The sequence below is a fragment of the Dendropsophus ebraccatus genome, chromosome 4, assembly GCF_027789765.1.
Source record: "Dendropsophus ebraccatus isolate aDenEbr1 chromosome 4, aDenEbr1.pat, whole genome shotgun sequence".
Classification (NCBI taxonomy): Eukaryota; Metazoa; Chordata; class Amphibia; order Anura; family Hylidae; genus Dendropsophus; species Dendropsophus ebraccatus.
In genome coordinates this window covers 167,154,784-167,177,277 of record NC_091457.1, presented here as the reverse complement: position 1 = coordinate 167,177,277, position 22,494 = coordinate 167,154,784, and the positions used below count along the sequence as shown (strand labels likewise).

The 22,494-nt window shown below is 49.5% G+C and overlaps 1 protein-coding gene across 1 annotated transcript in view; it reads left to right on the top strand.

Moving 5' to 3' along the window:
• The first annotated feature begins 3,428 nt into the window (after positions 1 to 3,428).
• The window catches only part of ARHGAP29 (Rho GTPase activating protein 29), an 84,017-nt gene continuing 64,951 nt past the window's right edge, over positions 3,429 to 22,494 (top strand). The window contains exons 1-2 of the mRNA XM_069967713.1: positions 3,429 to 3,611; positions 15,656 to 15,988. Coding sequence (XP_069823814.1) covers positions 15,727 to 15,988 — 262 coding nt within the window. The 5' untranslated portion in view covers positions 3,429 to 3,611; positions 15,656 to 15,726. The remainder of the gene's footprint in view (positions 3,612 to 15,655; positions 15,989 to 22,494) is intronic.

The window sequence follows — 22,494 nt, the reverse complement described above, 5'->3', positions numbered from 1 at the left end:
ATGATGTCAGTGTATGATGTCAGTGTATGATGTCAGTGTATGATGGCAGTGTATAATGTCAGTGTATGATGTCAGTGCATGATGGCAGTGCATGATGGCAGTGCATGATGGCAGTGCATGATGGCAGTGCATGATGGCAGTGCATGATGGCAGTGTATAATGGCAGTGCATAATGGCAGTGTATAATGGCAGTGTATAATGGCAGTGTATGATGGCAGTGCATGATGGCAGTGCATGATGGCAGTGCATGATGGCAGTGCATGATGGCAGTGCATGATGGCAGTGTATGATGGCAGTGTTGTGTATGATGGCAGTGCATGATGTCAGTGCTGTGTATGATGGCAGTGTATGATGGCAGTGTATGATGGCAGTGTATGATGGCAGTGTATGATGGCAGTGTATGATGGCAGTGTATGATGGCAGTGTATGATGGCAGTGTATGATGGCAGTGTATAATGGCAGTGTATAATGGCAGTGTATAATGGCAGTGTAAGATGGCAGTGTATAATGGCAGTGTATAATGGCAGTGTAAGATGGCAGTGTAAGATGGCAGTGTAAGATGGCAGTGTAAGATGGCAGTGCTGTGTATGATGGCAGTGTATGATGGCAGTGTATGATGGCAGTGTATGATGGCAGTGTATGATGGCAGTGTATGATCGGTGCAGTGTATGATGTCAGTGTATGATGTCAGTGTATGATGGCAGTGTATGATGGCAGTGTATGATGGCAGTGTATGATGGCAGTGTATGATGGCAGTGTATGATGGCAGTGTATGATGGCAGTGCTGTGTAAGATGGCAGTGTAAGATGGCAGTGTAAGATGGCAGTGTAAGATGGCAGTGTAAGATGGCAGTGTATGATGGCAGTGTATGATGGCAGTGTATGATGGCAGTGCTGTGTATGATGGCAGTGTAAGATGGCAGTGTAAGATGGCAGTGCTGTGTATGATGGCAGTGTATGATGTCAGTGTATGATGGCAGTGTATAATCAGTGTATGATGGCAGTGTATAATCAGTGTATGATGGCAGTGCTGTGTATGATGGCAGTGCTGTGTATGATGGCAGTGTATGATGGCAGTGTATGATGGCAGTGTATGATGGCAGTGTATAATCAGTGTATGATGGCAGTGCTGTGTATGATGGCAGTGCTGTGTAAGATGGCAGTGTATGATGTCAGTGTATGATGGCAGTGTATGATGGCAGTGTATGATGGCAGTGTATAATCAGTGTATGATGGCAGTGCTGTGTATGATGGCAGTGTATGATGGCAGTGTATGATGGCAGTGTATGATGGCAGTGTATGATGGCAGTGTATGATGGCAGTGTATGATGGCCTTACCCCGCACGCTCCCCCTGGAGGATATCAAAAAAGAAAAAAATCCAACAGCACCTTAGAGATATTCCGTAGATGACCAAGCTTGGATAGATGGGATGCACGCGGGAAGGCTCACAATCCTTGGTGTGAACACTGACAACTGTAGAAAAGAGGGTCCCCACAGCATCCAAAATGGAAATGGTGTTTTATTCACACATCAGGGTATAATCATGCAACGTTTCGGCCTCCTGGCCTTTTTCAAGCCTGCCGAAACGTCGCTGATGTGTGAATAGAACACACCATTTTTCATTTTGGATGCTGTGGGGACCCTCTTTTCCCCCTGGAGGATAGTCCATCATACACAGACTCCTTGTCAGCACTTTGTCCTCTGTGACGGTGTGTGAGGACAGGAGTCACCTCAGGTCGAGTTCACACGCTGCAGATTTATTAGATGGATGATCCATTGTTAGAGAACATGGCCGCTTTCCTCCACATACAGCGCAGCTCTGGTCCTGTGCCGTGTGAGACATTACAACTGTCTGCAATACCGCCCACAGCCTGAGGACAATGGGGGCGCTGTGCCTGGAGCCGATCAGACCACAGACAGCACAGTGTGAGCCCGGCCTGGGAGGCGGAAACAAATCCTCAGTGTGTGAACACCGCCTCACCGTATGGGCCCTGGCCACCAAAGGTTATCACACCTGGTGCAGTTACCATAGCAACCAGTCAGACGACACCACCCATAGCAACCAGTAAGACTACACCACCCATAGCAACCAGTCAGGCTACTCCACCCATAGCAACCAGTCAGGCTACTCCACCCATAGCAACCAGTAAGACTACACCACCCATAGCAACCAGACTACACCACCCATAGCAACCAGTCAGACTACACCACCCATAGCAACCAGACTACACCACCCATAGCAACCAGTAAGACTACACCACCCATAGCAACCAGTCAGGCTACACCATCCATAGCAACCAGTCAGGCTACACCATCCATGGCAACCAGTCAGGCTACACCATCCATGGCAACCAGACTACACCACCCATAGCAACCAGACTACACCACCCATAGCAACCAGACTACACCACCCATAGCAACCAGACTACACCACCCATAGCAACCAGTCAGGCTACACCATCCATAGCAACCAGTCAGGCTATACCACCCATAGCAACCAGTCAGGCTACACCACCCATAGCAACCAGACTACACCACCCATAGCAACCAGTAAGACTACACCACCCATAGCAACCAGTCAGGCTACACCATCCATGGCAACCAGACTACACCACCCATAGCAACCAGTCAGGCTACTCCACCCATAGCAACCAGTAAGACTACACCACCCATAGCAACCAGACTACACCACCCATAGCAACCATTCAGACTACACCACCCATAGCAACCAGACTACACCACCCATAGCAACCAGTCAGACTACACCACCCATAGCAACCAGACTACACCACCCATAGCAACCAGACTACACCACCTATAGCAACCAGACTAAAGTGCCCATAGCAACCAGACTTCCTGTGCCCTAGCAACCAATCAAATTACAGCTTTCGTCCTCAGGAAAATGAAATCCGGAATGTGATTGGTTCTTTTGGGGTGCGGTACTCACTGGTGCCACCAGCCCCATACCCGGGCCTCCTCCAATTACTTGTGGCTTTTTCCCAGGAAACTGCATAAAAAAGCTGTAAATAGTAATTTTACAAAAAAAAAAAAAAATACAGCAGCCCGCCGTGTGCGCCCTCCTCCCTGCACTAGGTGTCCAGCGGGCCGCGTCTCCTGTGACCTCGCTCTCGGCCCCTGTGCACACAGCATGAGAAGACGCCACCTGCTCCTCAGCCGGGGCTCGTGCGGGGTGGGCGTGGCTACACCAGGGACTGGGCGGCGGTTCTCTGGCTTTGAAGGCACTTGTGGAATGCGGGCGGGACTAGGGAGGAGAGGGGTGGTGATTGACAGTGTGTGGGCGTGACTAGAGGCTGGGCAGCTGCGCTTATTCCCTGCGAGTAGGCGTGGTGTAGAGGCGATGTGGGCGGTGCCGGTGTGGCTCTTCTCAGTGAGGAGGCGTGGCGGTGGGCGTGTCTCGGCTCGCTGTGCGGAGTGGAGTGCGGTGGCGGCGCCAGTCGGTGGTCGGAGGCGCTGCGCGGCGGTTGTGCTCCCGTGTTACGTGTCGCTGCGCTCGGGTTCCCGTTTCCTGTCAGGACCGTTATCACGGCAGCCGCTGAGGGACGCGGAGAGGCTGGGGCCCCCGGAGGGATGCTGCGCTCCTCGCCGTGCAGGTACGTCAGACCCCGGCACATTCCCGCACTGGTCGGACTTGTTTTGCCTCTTTGTGAGGGGCCGGAGAGGGGGATCAGCGGGGACTACAACTCCCAGCATGCTGCTGGCCGAGCGCTACGGCTGTGCTGGCCCCCAGGAGGCGACACATCGGGGCCCCAGATGTGTGATCAGTCATGTGATCGGGGATTATTAACCAGATCGGTGACCATGTGATCTCCTGCCGGACGCATCCCTGCTGGTCACGTGACTGATTGGCGATCGATCGGGCTGTGTCAGCACTACAACTCCCAGCATGCATCACTTGTCACTGGCGCTGCATGCTGGGAGTTGTAGTGTGTATAGCTGGAGGCTGGCGCTGCATGCTGGGAGTTGTAGTGTGTATAGCTGGAGGCTGGCGCTGCATGCTGGGAGTTGTAGTGTGTATATCTGGAGGCTGGCGCTGCATGCTGGGAGTTGTAGTGTGTATATCTGGAGGCTGGCGCTGCATGCTGGGAGTTGTAGTGTGTATATCTGGAGGCTGGCGCTGCATGCTGGGAGTTGTAGTGTGTATATCTGGAGGCTGGCGCTGCATGCTGGGAGTTGTAGTGTGTATAGCTGGAGGCTGGCGCTGCATGCTGGGAGTTGTAGTGTGTATAGCAGTTGGGGTCCTCAGGTTGTGGATCACTGGAGGCTGGCGCTGCATGCTGGGAGTTGTAGTCCTGTGTGTCGCGTCTTGGAGAACTATCTGTGCTGTCACCTGACCCCGTCCTGTTACTGATCATCGGTCACAGTCACAGAAGTTTTGAGAAGTTTTAGTCACTTTCTGGGCTCATACGTCCGCCATCTATAAGAGTGAGGAGGCGGTATAATATCTTATGCTGGGCACAGTATGGCGGTATAATATCTTATCCTGGGCTCAGTATGGCGGTATAATATCTTATGCTGGGCACAGTATGGCGGTATAATATCTTATGCTGGGCACAGTATGGCGGTATAATATCTTATGCTGGGCACAGTATGGCGGTATAATATCTTATGCTGGGCACAGTATGGCGGTATAATATCTTATGCTGGGCACAGTATGGCGGTATAATATCTTATGCTGGGCACAGTATGGCGGTATAATATCTTATGCTGGGCACAGTATGGCGGTATAATATCTTATCCTGGGCACAGTATGGCGGTATAATATCTTATGCTGGGCACAGTATGGTGGTATAATATCTTATGCTGGGCACAGTATGGCGGTATAATATCTTATGCTGGGCACAGTATGGCGGTATAATATCTTATGCTGGGCACAGTATGGTGGTATAATATCTTATGCTGGGCACAGTATGGTGGTATAATATCTTATGCTGGGCACAGTATGACGGTGATATCTTATGCTGGGCACAGTATGGCGGTATAATATCTTATGCTGGGCACAGTATGGTGGTATAATATCTTATGCTGGGCACAGTATGGAGGTATAATATCTTATCCTGGGCACAGTATGGCGGTATAATATCTTATGCTGGGCACAGTATGGCGGTATAATATCTTATGCTGGGCACAGTATGGCGGTATAATATCTTATCCTGGGCACAGTATGGCGGTATAATATCTTATGCTGGGCACAGTATGGAGGTATAATATCTTATCCTGGGCACAGTATGGCGGTATAATATCTTATCCTGGGCACAGTATGGCGGTATAATATCTTATGCTGGGCACAGTATGGCGGTATAATATCTTATGCTGGGCACAGTATGGCGGTATAATATCTTATGCTGGGCACAGTATGGCGGTATAATATCTTATGCTGGGCACAGTATGGCAGTATAATATCTTATCCTGGGCACAGTATGACGGTGATATCTTATGCTGGGCACAGTATGGCGGTATAATATCTTATGCTGGGCACAGTATGGCGGTATAATATCTTATCCTGGGCACAGTATGGCGGTATAATATCTTATCCTGGGCACAGTATGGCGGTATAATATCTTATCCTGGGCACAGTATGGCGGTATAATATCTTATGCTGGGCACAGTATGGCGGTATAATATCTTATGCTGGGCACAGTATGGCGGTATAATATCTTATCCTGGGCACAGTATGGTGGTATAATATCTTATGCTGGGCACAGTATGGAGGTATGATATCTTATCCTGGGCACAGTATGGCGGTATAATATGTTATCCTGGGCACAGTATGGCGGTATAATATCTTATCCTGGGCACAGTATAGCAGTGATATCTTATGCTGGGCACAGTATGGCGGTATTATATCTTATGCTAGGCACAGTATGGTGCTGTCATTTCTTATGCTTGGCACAGTATGGCAGTATGATTTCGTATGCTGGGCACAGTATGGCGCTGTCATTTCTTATACTGGGCACAGTATGGCGGTATGATTTCTTATTGCTGTGCACAGTATGGCGGCATGATTTTGTATGCTGGGCACAGTATGGCGGTATAATTTATGCTAGGCACAGTATGGCGTTATGATTTCTTATTGCTGGGCACAGTATGGCGGTATGATTTTTTATTGCTGGGCACAGTATGGCGGCATGATTTTGTATGCTGGGCACAATATGGCGCTGTCATTTCCTATGCTGGGCACAGTATGGCGTTATGATTTCTTATGCTGGGCACAGTATGGCGGTGTGATGCTGTGCTCAGTATTTCACCACTTCTATGGAGATGTTGCTTAGATCTCTGTAGACTTACACTATATGTTGCCAGTCACATCTCCTTCCGGCTGCGGTATTGTTGTCGCTGTGTTGTTGTGTGGCTCCTCTGTACTGTGTGTCGGGGTAATGCTCTGTGTATTGGTGGGGGCCTGTACAGTAAATATGTGGCTGCATGTATGTACAGTATATATATATATGTGGCTGCCTGTATGTACAGTATATATATATGCGGCTGCCTGTATGTACAGTATATATATATATGTGGCTGCCTGTATGTACAGTATATATATGTGTGGCTGCCTGTATGTACAGTGTATATATATATATATGTGGCTGCCTGTATGTACAGTATATATATATATATATATATATATATATATATATATATATATATGTGGCTGCCTGTATGTACAGTATATATGTGGCTGCCTGTATGTACAGTATATATATATATATATATATATATATACGTGTGTGTGTGTGTGTGGCTGCCTGTATGTACAGTATATATGTGGCTGCCTGTATGTACAGTATATATATGCGGCTGTACAGTATATATGTGGCTGCCTGTATGTACAGTATATATATGTGGCTGCCTGTATGTACAGTATATATATGTGGCTGCCTGTATGTACAGTATATATATGTGGCTGCCTGTATGTACAGTATATATATATGTGGCTGCCTGTATGTACAGTATATATATGTGTGGCTGCCTGTATGTACAGTGTATATATATATATATGTGGCTGCCTGTATGTACAGTATATATATATATATATATATATATATATATATATATATATATATGTGGCTGCCTGTATGTACAGTATATATATGTGTGGCTGCCTGTATGTACAGTATATATATATGTGGCTGCCTGTATGTACAGTATATATGTGGCTGCCTGTATGTACAGTATATATATATATATATATATATATATACGTGTGTGTGTGGCTGCCTGTATGTACAGTATATATGTGGCTGCCTGTATGTACAGTATATATATGCGGCTGTACAGTATATATGTGGCTGCCTGTATGTACAGTATATATATGTGGCTGCCTGTATGTACAGTATATATATGCGGCTGTACAGTATATATGTGGCTGCCTGTATGTACTGTATATATATGTGGCTGCCTGTATGTACAGTATATATATGTGGCTGCCTGTATGTACAGTATATATATGCGGCTGTACAGTATATATATGCGGCTGCCTGTATGTACAGTATATATATGCGGCTGCCTGTATGTACAGTATATATATGCGGCTGCCTGTATGTACAGTATATATGCGGCTGCCTGTATGTACAGTATATATATGCGGCTACCTGTATGTACAGTATATATATGCGGCTACCTGTATGTACAGTATATATATGTGGCTGTACAGTGTATATGCGGCTGTACAGTATATATGTGGCTGCCTGTATGTACAGTATATATATGTGGCTGCCTGTATGTACAGTATATATATGTGGCTGCCTGTATGTACAGTATATATATATATATGCGGCTGCCTGTATGTACAGTATATATATGCGGCTACCTGTATGGACAGTATATATATGCGGCTGCCTGTATGTACAGTATATATGCGGCTGCCTGTATGTACAGTATATATATATATGTGGCTGCCTGTATGTACAGTATATATATGTGGCTGCCTGTATGTACAGTATATATGCAGTTGCCTGTATGTACAGTATATATATGTGGCTATATATGTGGCTGCCTGTAAGTACAGTATATATGCGGCTGTACAGTATATATATGTGGCTGCCTGTATGTACAGTATATATATGTGGCTGCCTGTATGTACAGTATATATGCAGTTGCCTGTATGTACAGTATATATATGTGGCTATATATGTGGCTGCCTGTAAGTACAGTATATATGCGGCTGTACAGTATATATATGTGGCTGCCTGTATGTACAGTATATATATATGCTGCTGCCTTTATGTACAGTATATATATGTGGCTGTACAGTATATATGCGGCTGTACAGTATATATGTGGCTGCCTGTATGTACTGTATATATATGTGGCTGCCTGTATGTACAGTATATATATGTGTGGCTGCCTGTATGTACAGTATATATGTGTGTGGCTGCCTGTATGTACAGTATATATGTGGCTGCCTGTATGTACAGTATATATGCTGCTGCCTGTATGTATAGTATATATATATATATATATATATATATATATATGCGGCTGTACAGTGTATATATATGTGGCTGCCTGTATGTACAGTATATATGCAGTTGCCTGTATGTTCAGTATATATGCAGTTGCCTGTATGTACAGTGTATATATATATATATATAATATATATATATATTATATATATATATATATATATGTGGCTGCCTGTATGTACGGTGTATATGGGGCGGGGGCTGTATAGTATATATGGGGCGGCCTGTATGTACGGTATATATATGTGTGGCTGCCTGTATGTACAGTATATATGTGGCTGCCTGTATGTACAGTATATATGCTGCTGCCTGTATGTATAGTATATATATATATATGCGGCTGTACAGTGTATATATATGTGGCTGCCTGTATGTACAGTATATATATGTGGCTGCCTGTATGTACAGTATATATATATATATATATATATATGCGGCTGCCTGTATGTACAGTATATATATGCGGCTACCTGTATGAACAGTATATATGCGGCTGCCTGTATGTACAGTATATATATGTGGCTGCCTGTATGTACAGTATATATGCAGTTGCCTGTATGTACAGTATAAATATGTGGCTATATATGTGGCTTCCTGTAAGTACAGTATATATGCGGCTGTACAGTATATATATGTGGCTGCCTGTATGTACAGTATATATATATATGCTGCTGCCTTTATGTACAGTATATATATGTGGCTGTACAGTATATATGCGGCTGTACAGTATATATGTGGCTGCCTGTATGTACTGTATATATATGTGGCTGCCTGTATGTACAGTATATATATGTGTGGCTGCCTGTATGTACAGTATATATGCTGCTGCCTGTATGTATAGTATATATATATATGCGGCTGTACAGTGTATATATATGTGGCTGCCTGTATGTACAGTATATATGCAGTTGCCTGTATGTACAGTATATATTGTGGCTGCCTGTATGTACGGTGTATATGGGGCGGGGGCTGTATAGTATATATGGGGCGGCCTGTATGTACGGTATATATATGTGTGGCTGCCTGTATGTACAGTATATATGTGGCTGCCTGTATGTACAGTATATATGCTGCTGCCTGTATGTATAGTGTATATATATATATATATGCGGCTGTACAGTGTATATATATGTGGCTGCCTGTATGTACAGTATATATGCAGTTGCCTGTATGTTCAGTATATATGCAGTTGCCTGTATGTACAGTATATATATATTGTGGCTGCCTGTATGTACGGTGTATATGGGGCGGGGGCTGTATAGTATATATGGGGCGGCCTGTATGTACGGTATATATGGGGCCTGTATGTATGGTATATATGGGGCGGGGGATGTACAATATATATATATATATATATATATATATATATATATATATATATATATATATATATATGCGGCTGCCTGTATGTACGGTATATATGTGGCTGTACGGTGTATATGGGGGGCAGGGCCTGGTTGTACGGTTTATATGGGGGGGGCGGTCTGTATGTACAGTATATATGGGGTCTGTATGTACAGTATATATGGGGTCTGTATGTACAGTATATATGGGGCTGTATGTACGGTATATATGGGGCTGTATGTACGGTATATATGGGGTCTGTATGTACAGTATATATGGGGTCTGTATGTACAGTATATATGGGGTCTGTATGTACGGTATATATGGGGTCTGTATGTACAGTAAATATGGGGCTGTATGTACGGTATATATGGGGTCTGTATGTACAGTAAATATGGGGCTGTATGTACGGTATATATGGGGCTGTATGTACGGTATATATGGGGTCTGTATGTACAGTAAATATGGGGCTGTATGTACGGTATATGGGGTCTGTATGTACAGTAAATATGGGGCTGTATATATGGGGCTGTATGTACGGTATATATGTGGCTGTACGGTGTATATAAGGGGGGGCCTGGATATACGGTGTATATGGTGGGCTGTATGTACGGTATATATGAGGCTGCACAGTATATATGGGGCTGTATGTCCGGTGTATATGGGGGGGGGGGGCTGTATGTCCGGTATATATGGGGCTGTATGTCCGGTGTATATGGGGGGGGCTGTATGTCCAGTATATATGGGGCTGTATGTACGATATATATGGGGCTGTATGTACGGTATATTTGTGGCTGTACGGTGTATATGGGGGGGGGCCTGGATATACGGTTTATATGGGGCTGCACGGTACATATGGGGCTGTGTGTACGGTGTATATGGGCTGTATGTACGGTATATATGGGCTGTATGTCCGGTGTATATGGGCTGTATGTCCGGTGTATATGGGCTGTATGTCCGGTGTATATGGGCTGTATGTCCGGTGTATATGGGCTGTATGTCCGGTGTATATGGGCTGTATGTCCGGTGTATATGGGCTGTATGTCCGGTGTATATGGGCTGTATGTCCGGTGTATATGGGCTGTATGTACGGTATATATGGGCTGTATGTACGGTATATATGAGGCTGCACAGTATATATGGGGCTGTATGTCCGGTGTATATGGGGGGGGGCTGTATGTCTGGTATATATGGGGCTGTATGTCCGGTGTATATGGGGGGGGGGGCTGTATGTCCGGTATATATGGGGCTGTATGTCCAGTATATATGGGGCTGTATGTACGATATATATGGGGCTGTATGTACGGTATATTTGTGGCTGTACGGTGTATATGGGGGGGGGCCTGGATATACGGTTTATATGGGGCTGCACGGTACATATGGGGCTGTGTGTACGGTGTATATGGGCTGTATGTCCGGTATATATGGGCTGTATGTCCGGTGTATATGGGCTGTATGTCCGGTGTATATGGGCTGTATGTCCGGTGTATATGGGCTGTATGTCCGGTATATATGGGCTGTATGTACGGTATGTATGGGCTGTATGTCCGGTGTATATGGGCTGTATGTCCGGTGTATATGGGCTGTATGTCCGGTGTATATGGGCTGTATGTCCGGTGTATATGGGCTGTATGTCCGGTGTATATGGGCTGTATGTCCGGTGTATATGGGCTGTATGTCCGGTGTATATGGGCTGTATGTCCGGTGTATATGGGCTGTATGTCCGGTGTATATGGGCTGTATGTCCGGTGTATATGGGCTGTATGTCCGGTGTATATGGGCTGTATGTACGGTATATATGGGCTGTATGTACGGTATATATGAGGCTGCACAGTATATATGGGGCTGTATGTCCGGTGTATATGGGGGGGGGGCTGTATGTCTGGTATATATGGGGCTGTATGTCCGGTGTATATGGGGGGGGGGCTGTATGTCCGGTATATATGGGGCTGTATGTCCAGTATATATGGGGCTGTATGTACGATATATATGGGGCTGTATGTACGGTATATTTGTGGCTGTACGGTGTATATGGGGGGGGGCCTGGATATACGGTTTATATGGGGCTGCACGGTACATATGGGGCTGTGTGTACGGTGTATATGGGCTGTATGTCCGGTATATATGGGCTGTATGTCCGGTGTATATGGGCTGTATGTCCGGTGTATATGGGCTGTATGTCCGGTGTATATGGGCTGTATGTCCGGTATATATGGGCTGTATGTACGGTATGTATGGGCTGTATGTCCGGTGTATATGGGCTGTATGTCCGGTGTATATGGGGCTGTATGTACGGTATATATGTGTCGGTCTTCCGCTCTCTATTACTCGGCTTCTCTTCCTATTTGTTGTTTGATGTTTCGTCAATATTTACTAATTATCCGTCCACAGAGAATCCGTCACCGAGGAAACGGAAACATTGTAGCCGGACGAGAAACTGATGAGACTCATAATGATCTGATTTCCTTCCATCAGGGAAAGTTCCCACCCACCCCCTGCGTACTGTGAGATAGAAACCCCAGAGATGGGGCCATGTCTGTAGGTGCTGTGCCGGGAGGACTGTGGGCTGTGTAGGTGCCGGGAGGACTGTGGGCTGTGTAGGTGCCGGGAGGACTGTGGGCTGTGTAGGTGCCGGGAGGACCGTGGGCTGTGTAGGTGCTGTGCCGGGAGGACTGTGGGCTGTGTAGGTGCTGTGCCGGGAGGACTGTGGGCTGTGTAGGTGCTGTGCCGGGAGGACCGTGGGCTGTGTAGGTGCCGGGAGGACCGTGGGCTGTGTAGGTGCCGGGAGGACCGTGGGCTCTGTAGGTGCCGGGAGGACCGTGGGCTGTGTAGGTGCCGGGAGGACCGTGGGCTGTGTAGGTGCCGGGAGGACCGTGGGCTGTGTAGGTGCCGGGAGGACCGTGGGCTGTGTAGGTGCCGGGAGGACCGTGGGCTGTGTAGGTGCCGGGAGGACCGTGGGCTGTGTAGGTGCCGGGAGGACCGTGGGCTGTGTAGGTGCCGGGAGGACCGTGGGCTGTGTAGGTGCCGGGAGGACCGTGGGCTGTGTAGGTGCCGGGAGGACCGTGGGCTGTGTAGGTGCCGGGAGGACCGTGGGCTGTGTAGGTGCCGGGAGGACCGTGGGCTGTGTAGGTGCTGGGAGGACCGTGGGCTGTGTAGGTGCCGGGAGGTGTGCAGAGGCAGGATGGGAGTTGTAGTTTTCAGTCAGTTGGGGATCACTGTCTCTGGTTTATGGCAGTGTGCGTGTATATGTATAGACAGGTATATGGCTGTGCGTGTATATGTATGTGTGTATAGACAGGTATATGGCTGTGTGCGTGTATATATATATATAGACAGGTGTATGGCTGTGTGTGTGTATATGTATAGACAGGTGTATGGCTGTGTGTGCGTGTATATGTATAGACAGGTATATAGCAGTGCGTGTATATGTATAGACAGGTATATGGCTGTGTGCGTGTATATGTATAGACAGGTGTATGGCTGTGTGTGTGTATATGTATAGACAGGTGTATGGCTGTGTGTGTGTATATGTATAGACAGGTATATGGCTGTGTGCGTGTATATGTATAGACAGGTATATGGCTGTGCGTGTGTATATGTATAGACAGGTGTATGGCTGTGTGTGTGTATATGTATAGACAGGTATATGGCTGTGTGTGTATATGTATAGACAGGTATATGGCTGTGTGCGTGTATATGTATAGACAGGTATATGACGGTATATGTATAGACCGGTATATGGCTGTGCGTGTGTATATGTATAGACAGGTATATGGCTGTGCGTGTGTTTATGTATAGACAGGTATATGGCTGTGTGTGTGTGTGTATATGTATAGACAGGTGTATGACGGTATATGTATAGACAGGTATATGACGGTATATGATTCCTCCCCATCAGTCACATTTGTCACTTTTATGGCTCCTCGGTATTTTTGGCGCCGGTGTGAGATGTCCTGTGGCTACCAGCGTCCTCCTCGTCCTGATCACATGGGTGATGACTGTGGGTGGGGCCGTCCTGGGGGCCGTTTAGGGCCGCGGCTGGTGACCTCACTGCTACAGCATTTCCTCTTGTCACATTTTGGTGCTTTGTAATGATTTACAGGTTGTTTTCTTGCTGATTTTGGGTTGGAGTTCTGCAATCCCCGGGAGCTGAGATCTCAGCTGCTGTATGGCAGGTCTCTGCGATGGGGATCTGGGATCTTATAGATCACTGATCCCATGCCTGTAATCCTCCCCACCATACTCTGATCACTGCGTATCACCAGCTCTGCTGTTTACCTTTCCTATCACCTTTTGTGCAAAATAGAGGCGGCCTCGGCTGTAGTCCTGACCCCCCACACCCCCACCGGCCCGGCTGGACACAGGATGGTTATCGGAGGGTGCAGGATTTTGCAGCAGATCCCGTGGAACATTTCTTAAAGGGATAGTTAACCAGAAATGTTTTACTTTCAAATCAGCCAGTGTCAGAAAGTTATATACAGTACATTTGTAATTTACTTCTATAAAAAGTACTTATCAACTGCTGTATGTCCTGCAGGAAGTGGTGTATTCTCTGCAGTCTGACACAGTGCTCTCTGCTGCCACCTCTGTCCAGAGCAGGAGAGGTTTTCTATGGGGATTTGCTGCTGCTCTGGACAGTTCCTGACATGGACAGAGGTGGCAGCAGAGAGCACTGTGTCAGACTGGAGAGAATACACCACTTCCTACAGGACATACAGCAGCTAATAAGTCTTGAAAGACTAGAGATTTTTTTTTTATATAGAAGTAAACTACAAATCTCTGGCACCAGTTGATTTGAAAGAAAAAAATTTTGGGGGTGTGCAACCCCTTTAAGTTAAGATCTATAAAGAAATCAATAGGTACACCATGGGTGAATGGGCATAGGAGAATGGGGGTAGTAGTGAGGGGAGATGGGGAGGAAAGGAGCTGTGACCATCACATATTGACTCTATAAGTGATTGTAGAGCGTATGCTGTGGGGGCATGCTCTGTGGTCCCCGCGGGGGCATGCTCTGTGGAGGCAGGAGGAGGAGGAGGGGAGCTGTGGCGGTCACCTGTTGTGGATAATGGCTGTCATTCCACCGATATGTCGTGTTGTGATGACCAGTTCCCTGTAAAGTCTGGCAGGTGGCTGCTCTGGTTGTGTGACATCACTGATGACACGTTATATGTATTGGGGTCTGTGAGGTCACACACAGCATATGGGGGGGGGGCAGTATTTTAGCCCCACCCCCTCCATGATGTGTGTGCATCGGGTTAGCAGGGTGGCTGCCCGGCTCGGTTTCATGCTGCTTTTTACGTGGTCGCCCCTTCATGTGACCAGGTTGCCGTGTGACCTGTATTACAGCGGCCGGTGACTAGTGGCTACTGATTAATAACCAGTTAATAGAGCGTCCTGCGCTCCCATGGGGTCTGGGCGGCGTCCTGCGCTCCCATGGGGTCTGGTACATCTGCTCTGCGTACAGTCCCCTCCCCCCATCTCGGCTACACGTGTACACACACGCTCACTCACTGGGGGGGGGGGATCAGATCCATAGTGATGGGTAAAGCTGATGGGTGGGATCCGTCCCCCCCCCCATGTTGTTGTATGTTCTGCACCATGAATGGGTTAAAGCCTTCACACGTCCATTGACAGGTTCCTTGAAGGTGGGAAGCGTCACTTCCTGTGGTGGATGTCAGTGGGCGACACTAGTGAATAGAGAAACCTCACACCTCTATGGCCGTCCTGTGTAGTGACATCACTTCCCCTGATGACATCACACCCCCCTGATGACATCACACATGCTGTATGTTTGTTGTAGATTTGACCTCCATGTTTCTGGTTTCTTTCAGATTTGCCTGTGTGTCCTGTGGGAGGGGGGCGGCACTGAGCGCTGACTGAGGCCCCCCAGACGCACGCTGGGATGTTGCGGCAGAACGGAGGAGGTAACAGGCGTGCTTTAGGATTTTCACGGTTTTCTACCTCAAACTTCTTCACCATCTCGAACTCTGGCACCTGGGGAATGGGGCGAAGCACCAAGAGTAACTCCCTGAGCAGCATCAGCACCAACTCCGACTGCTACGACAGCTCCGTGGTGGATCCCGAGTATATCATGCAGCTGGTCAACGACGTCCGCAGGTTCGCCGACGTCCTGCTCTACCTGAAGGAAGCCTTCCTGTCTCCGGGTGAGTGCCGCACTCTCTCCATCATCCTGCTGGGTGACGGTAATGTCAGCAGATATCGCTTGTAGATGATGAGACGTGAACTCCCCGTATGGCATCATGTTGGCCGATTGTTTGGAGATTCATGACTTTGCCACTGTCTCTTAAAGGGCTTGTTCACCCCCAAAAAATTCTTTTAAATCAACTCATGCCAGAGATTTATAATTTATTTCTATGAAAAATTTTCCAGTCTTCCAGTACCTATCAGCTGCTGTATGTCCTGCAGGAAGTGGTGTATTCTCTCCAGTCTGACACAGTGCTCTCTGCTGCCACCTCTGTCCATGTCAGGAACTGTCCAGAGCAGCAGCAAATCGCTCACTGATGTCCAGGGGAGTCTGCAGTGAGTTGTGATGATGGCCATGAAGAGGAGCCTGCCCTGTCCATATCCTGTGGTCATGCCTGTGTGTTGTGGGCGCGCGGGCCCCCCTGTGTGGTCCTGTGGGCGCGCGGGCCCCCCTGTGTGGTCCTGTGGGCGCGCGGGCCCCCCTGTGTGGTCCTGTGGGCGCGCGGGCCCCCCTGTGTGGTCCTGTGGGCGCGCGGGCCCCCCTGTGTGGTCCTGTGGGCGCGCGGGCCCCCCTGTGTGGTCCTGTGGGCGCGCGGGCCCCCCTGTGTGGTCCTGTGGGCGCGCGGGCCCCCCTGTGTGGTCCTGTGGGCGCGCGGGGCCCCCCTGTGTGGTCCTGGGGGCGCGCGGGCCCCCCTGTGTGGTCCTGTGGGCGCGCGGGCCCCCCTGTGTGGTCCTGTGGGCGCGCGGGCCCCCCTGTGTGGTCCTGTGGGCGCGCGGGCCCCCCTGTGTGGTCCTGTGGGCGCGCGGGCCCCCCTGTGTGGTCCTGTGGGCGCGCGGGCCCCCCTGTGTGGTCCTGTGGGCGCGCGGGCCCCCCTGTGTGGTCCTGTGGGCGCGCGGGCCCCCCTGTGTGGTCCTGTGGGCGCGCGGGCCCCCCTGTGTGGTCCTGTGGGCGCGCGGGCCCCCCTGTGTGGTCCTGTGGGCGCGCGGGCCCCCCTGTGTGGTCCTGTGGGCGCGCGGGCCCCCCTGTGTGGTCCTGTGGGCGCGCGGGCCCCCCTGTGTGGTCCTGTGGGCGCGCGGGCCCCCCTGTGTGGTCCTGTGGGCGCGCGGGCCCCCCCTGTGTGGTCCTGTGGGCGCGCGGGCCCCCCTGTGTGGTCCTGTGGGCGCGCGGGCCCCCCTGTGTGGTCCTGTGGGCGCGCGGGCCCCCCCTGTGTGGTCCTGTGGGCGCGCGGGCCCCCCTGTTTGGTCCTGTGGGCGCGCGGGCCCCCCTGTGTGGTTCAGACCTCGTGTGAACCGCTGTTTTGGGCTTTCATCTCAAGTGTCGCGGGTTGGATTCCTGAGAGACACTTTAGCGACACTTCTCGGCTACTGACAGGGTCTTGGTTGGTTTCCAAGTCTTGTTTGTAAAGCAGAACATTGAGGTAGCGGCGAGCGGTGTCCTGATGGATAACAAAGTGCTCCAGACGGCGCTGGCAGCCATTATCATTGATGGGCCGGGACAGGGTGATGGCGGACGCCGCTCTGTTATCTGGTCGAGATGGTCCCATAGAACAGACCCCATCAATCAGGGGGGTCCAACCTGCAGAACTACAACTCCCATCATGCCTTTGTATATACATGTAAAGCTTTGGCTGTTCAGGCATGATGGGATACATGTGCATTATGGGATAGGGGATGAGTTGTCGCCTTGGGATACCCCCCAGTGGGCGGCACAGCTGCTCGGACCAGGGTGTAGATGGCGTCCGAGGAGCCGCACTCCATAATTATCGGTTATGGGGACTTGTTCCGTGTTTTTCTGCTGGAGCTGAACTGGTTAAACGTGCTGTGTGAAGCTTAGCCCTCGGCGGGTGGAGGATGAGCGGCTGACCCTGCCGGGAGGTTATCTGCCGCCCGCTCTCCTGTGTTATCATGGCGGTGCAGTAACCCGAGGGAAGGACCCGTCCAACCTGTTCTCTGCCCTTCACCTGCACCGTAACCTACAAGCATAATGAGAGCCGCCGCTCGCCCGCAGCCTGGTGGTTGTCCCTCCTGTATGTATAAGCTGTCCCGGTGGGGGTCCCTGATCAGTGAGTGGTCGGGGGGCTGCAGCAGAGATCAGGTGATCGGCCAACTCTCCATGATCTGAGTGTTTGTACTTTTGTCCCGTTCAATAACCCAGATGTGGTGGTGCAGTGCTGACGGCTGTTTTTGGCTGTGGATCTGTCAGGCAGTGACGGACGTTGCAGGTTGACATCTGTTTGTGGTGGTAGCGGTGTGTAGTGCAGACGGCTGCTCTCGGTTGTTGCAGTGCCAATGGTGGCGGTTTGTGGACTGCTGATCTTGGAGGTGGCGTTGCGGTACAGACGGCTGCTCTCTGAGGTGGCGGTGCAGATGGTGGCGGTGCGGTGCGTTACAGACTGCTGCTCTCTGAGGTGGCGGTGCACCACCAGACAGCTGCTCTCGGAGGTGGCGTTGCGTTACAGACGGCTGCTCTCGGTGGTTGCAATGCAGATGGTGGCGGTGTGGACTGCTGATCTTGGAGGTGCGGTACAGATGGCTGCTCTCAGAGGTGGCGGTGCAGATGGTGGCGGTGTGGTGCAGACTGCTCTTGGAGGTGGCGTGGTGGTATGGTGCAGACGGCTGCTCTCTGAGGTGGCGGTGCGGTGCAGACGGCTGCTCTCGGAGGTGGCGGTGCAGATTGTGGCAGTGTTGCAGACGGCTACTCTCGGAGGTGGTGGTGCAGTGCAGACGGCTGCTCTCGGAGGTGGTGGTGCAGTGCAGACGGCTGCTCTCGGAGGTGCCAGTGCAAATGGTGGCGGTGTTGCAGACGGCTGCTCTCAGAGGTGGCGGTGCAGATTGTGGCGGTGCAGTGCAGACAGCTGTTCTCGGAGGTGGCGGTGCGGTGCAGACGTCTGTTCTCAGAGGTGGCGGTGCAGATTGTGGCGGTGCAGTGCAGACAGCTGTTCTCGGAGGTGGCGGTGCGGTGCAGACGTCTGTTCTCAGAGGTGGCGGTGCAGTGCAGACAGCTGCTCTCGGAGGTGGCGGTGCGGGTTATTGTTTACTACAGAGCGCCGCACAGATCCCTTGAATTCTTTCCAGCTAAGTCTTTCATTTTTGGTGGATTGAGCGGCTTTAGTGTCCAAACAGAAGGATTTACCAGGAATTCCCCGTAAATAAAGGTTATGAGTAGAATACGGCAGATCAAAGAGCCGGAGGAGTATACAGCCAGGTATACACACACAGAGGACTATAGAGCACAGCCATGAGTATACAGCCAGGTATACACACACAGAGGACTATAGAGCACAGCCATGAGTATACAGCCAGGTATACACACACAGGACTATAGAGCACAGCCATGAGTATACAGCTGGATATATACACAGGACTATAGAGCACAGCCATGAGTATACAGCCGGGTATACACACAGGACTATAGAGCACAGCCATGAGTATACAGCCAGGTATACACACAGGACTATAGAGCACAGCCATGAGTATACAGCTGGATATATACACAGGACTATAGAGCACAGCCATGAGTATACAGCCAGGTATACACACACAGAGGACTATAGAGCACAGCCATGAGTATACAGCCGGGTATACACAGAGGACTATAGAGCACAGCCATGAGTATACAGCTGGATATATACACAGGACTATAGAGCACAGCCATGAGTATACAGCTGGATATATACACAGGACTATAGAGCACAGCCATGAGTATACAGCTGGATATATACACAGGACTATAGAGCACAGCCATGAGTATACAGCTGGATATATACACAGGACTATAGAGCACAGCCATGAGTATACAGCTGGATATATACACAGGACTATAGAGCACAGCCATGAGTATACAGCTGGATATATACACAGGACTATAGAGCACAGCCATGAGTATACAGCCGGGTATACACACACAGGACTATAGAGAATAGCCATGAGTATACAGCCAGGTATACACACAGGACTATAGAGCACAGCCATGAGTATACAGCCAGGTATACACACACAGAGGACTATAGAGCACAGCCATGAGTATACAGCCGGATATACACACACAGAGGACTATAGAGCACAGCCATGAGTATACAGCCAGGTATACACACAGGACTATAGAGCACAGCCATGAGTATACAGCCAGGTATACACACACAGGACTATAGAGCACAGCCATGAGTATACAGCCAGGTATACACACACAGGACTATAGAGCACAGCCATGAGTATACAGCCAGGTATACACACACAGAGGACTATAGACCACAGCCATGAGTATACAGCCGGGTATACACACACAGAGGACTATAGAGCACAGCCATGAGTATACAGCCAGGTATACACACAGGACCATAGAGCACAGCAGTAGCGAAATTAGCGGGGGGCAGGGTGGGCCGCCGCCCCCGGGCCCACCAAGGCTGGGGGCCCACTGACAGAAGCCTCCAGATCACAGGGCCTGAGTGATCTTTAGCTGTGCGTATGCCTTTAAGACGCACGCACAGCTAAAGGGAATGTCCCGCTGGAGCAGAGATCGCTTCCTGTGCAGGCAGCCTCTGCAAGTCAGGCTGCCTGCACCGGAAGCTGGAAAAGTACGGCTCAGCTTGAGAAGAGCTGGGGAACGGGTGAGGTGAGTAGGTGTGTGTCTGAGTTAGTGAGTGAGTGAGGGGAAGGGGAATCTTGCACTGTACAGAGCGGGTCTTATCTACAGCGCCTGGGGAGTTGGCATCAGTAAGTTTTGCCGAAAACGTATGTCCCGGGTTGGTCCGACAGGCTCCGCCCCCGTGAAAATAAGCCCCGCCCCCGGAGCTACCCGCGGGTCGGATAGTAACGAGAATAGAGTGCCAGAATAAACAGGGGAGAATAATCAGAGTAACCAGATAGTGCCTTAAAGGGGTTGTCCGGCGAAAAAAAAATTATTCACAGAATAACACACATTACAAAGTTATACAACTTTGTAATGTATGTTATGTCTGTGAATGGCCCCCTTCCCCGTGTCCCACCACCCCCACCCGTGTACCCGGAAGTGTGGTGCGCTATACATTACCTGTCGCGTGCCGACCACGGTCTCCGATCGTCAGCAGTGACGTCTTCTTCGGGAGCTTGGCGGATCTTCCCGAGTGCCGGCCACCCTCTGCAGCGTCATCCGAAGCTCAGAGGGTGGCCGGCACTCGGGAAGATCCGCCAAGCTCCCGAAGAAGACGTCACTGCTGACGATCGGAGACCGTGGACGACACGACATGCGGTGAGTATAATGCACCACACTTCCGGGTCTAGCGTGGGTGGGGGGAAACACGGGGAAGGGGGCCATTCACAGACATAACATACATTACAAAGTTGTATAACTTTGTAATGTGTGTTATTCTGTGAATAATTTTTTTTCGCCGGACAACCCCTTTAATAAACAGAGCCTGAGGAGGAGAGAGGAGCTGTACAGCAGCAGGTGAGATCTGATAGTGCTGTCATTTTGAGGTGACACAGCTTCCCAGCATCATGTATGGTGGAGGTTACCCAGCTTCCCAGCATCATGTATGATGGAGGTTAGGGTATGTTTATATGACGTTTTTGTCCACACGTTGGGCTGCACGTCAGGAATCAGTGAGGAAAGGATGCTGCCGTGCAGCCCGACTACGCTATTGAGTCCTGCACAAAGCCGTGTCCGTCCGGTAAATGAGCAGAACGTTGTCACATAATGACTCCATCCTGCTCATTTAAATCAATGTGGCCGTCCGGCTGCACGGCAGAATCCTTTTCTCACTGGTTCCCGACGTGCAGCCCGACGTGTGGACAAAAACGTCATATGAACATCCCCTTACACAGCTTCCCACCATCTTGTATGATAGATGCTAAGGAAGAGACCATTTCAGCTGCCCTTCACCATAAAACTTTACTTTTATTCGATACAAAACATGCTTCACAGGACAATGAGAGGACAATCCCCACCAACGTTTCACGCATGTATGTCGCTTTCTCAAGGCATGATGCAGAACCTGTATACACCTTGATCTACCTCAATACAGTCACTTCTTAGGGAGAATATTGGGCATTATATTGTGGATGTTATTCAGTGACAATATAGCGCTATTATCCAGCCAGTGTATGGTGAGGGTAGTGGTCATGGTGTGACAGTATTATTTGTCCTGTATATGCTGGTATTATTAGTAATATCTTGTTTATATAGTAGAGATTATTCATTGAACATAAAGAGCACAGGCTCCAAACTGGCCCTACAGCTGTTTCAGAACTACAATTAACTTGGAAGAGATTTATCTGACATATTTTTGAAGCCAAAGCCAGGAATGGATTTGGGAAGAAGAGAAATCTCAGTCTTTCCTTTATGACCTATTCCCTGTTTATAGTCTGTTCCTGTCTTTGGCTTCAAAAATCTGTCAGATAAATCTCTCTGTGTAAATAAACAATTATCTTTGGCTGTCCAGGCATGATGGGAATTGTGGTTCTGCAACAGCTGGAGGGCAGTGAGTTT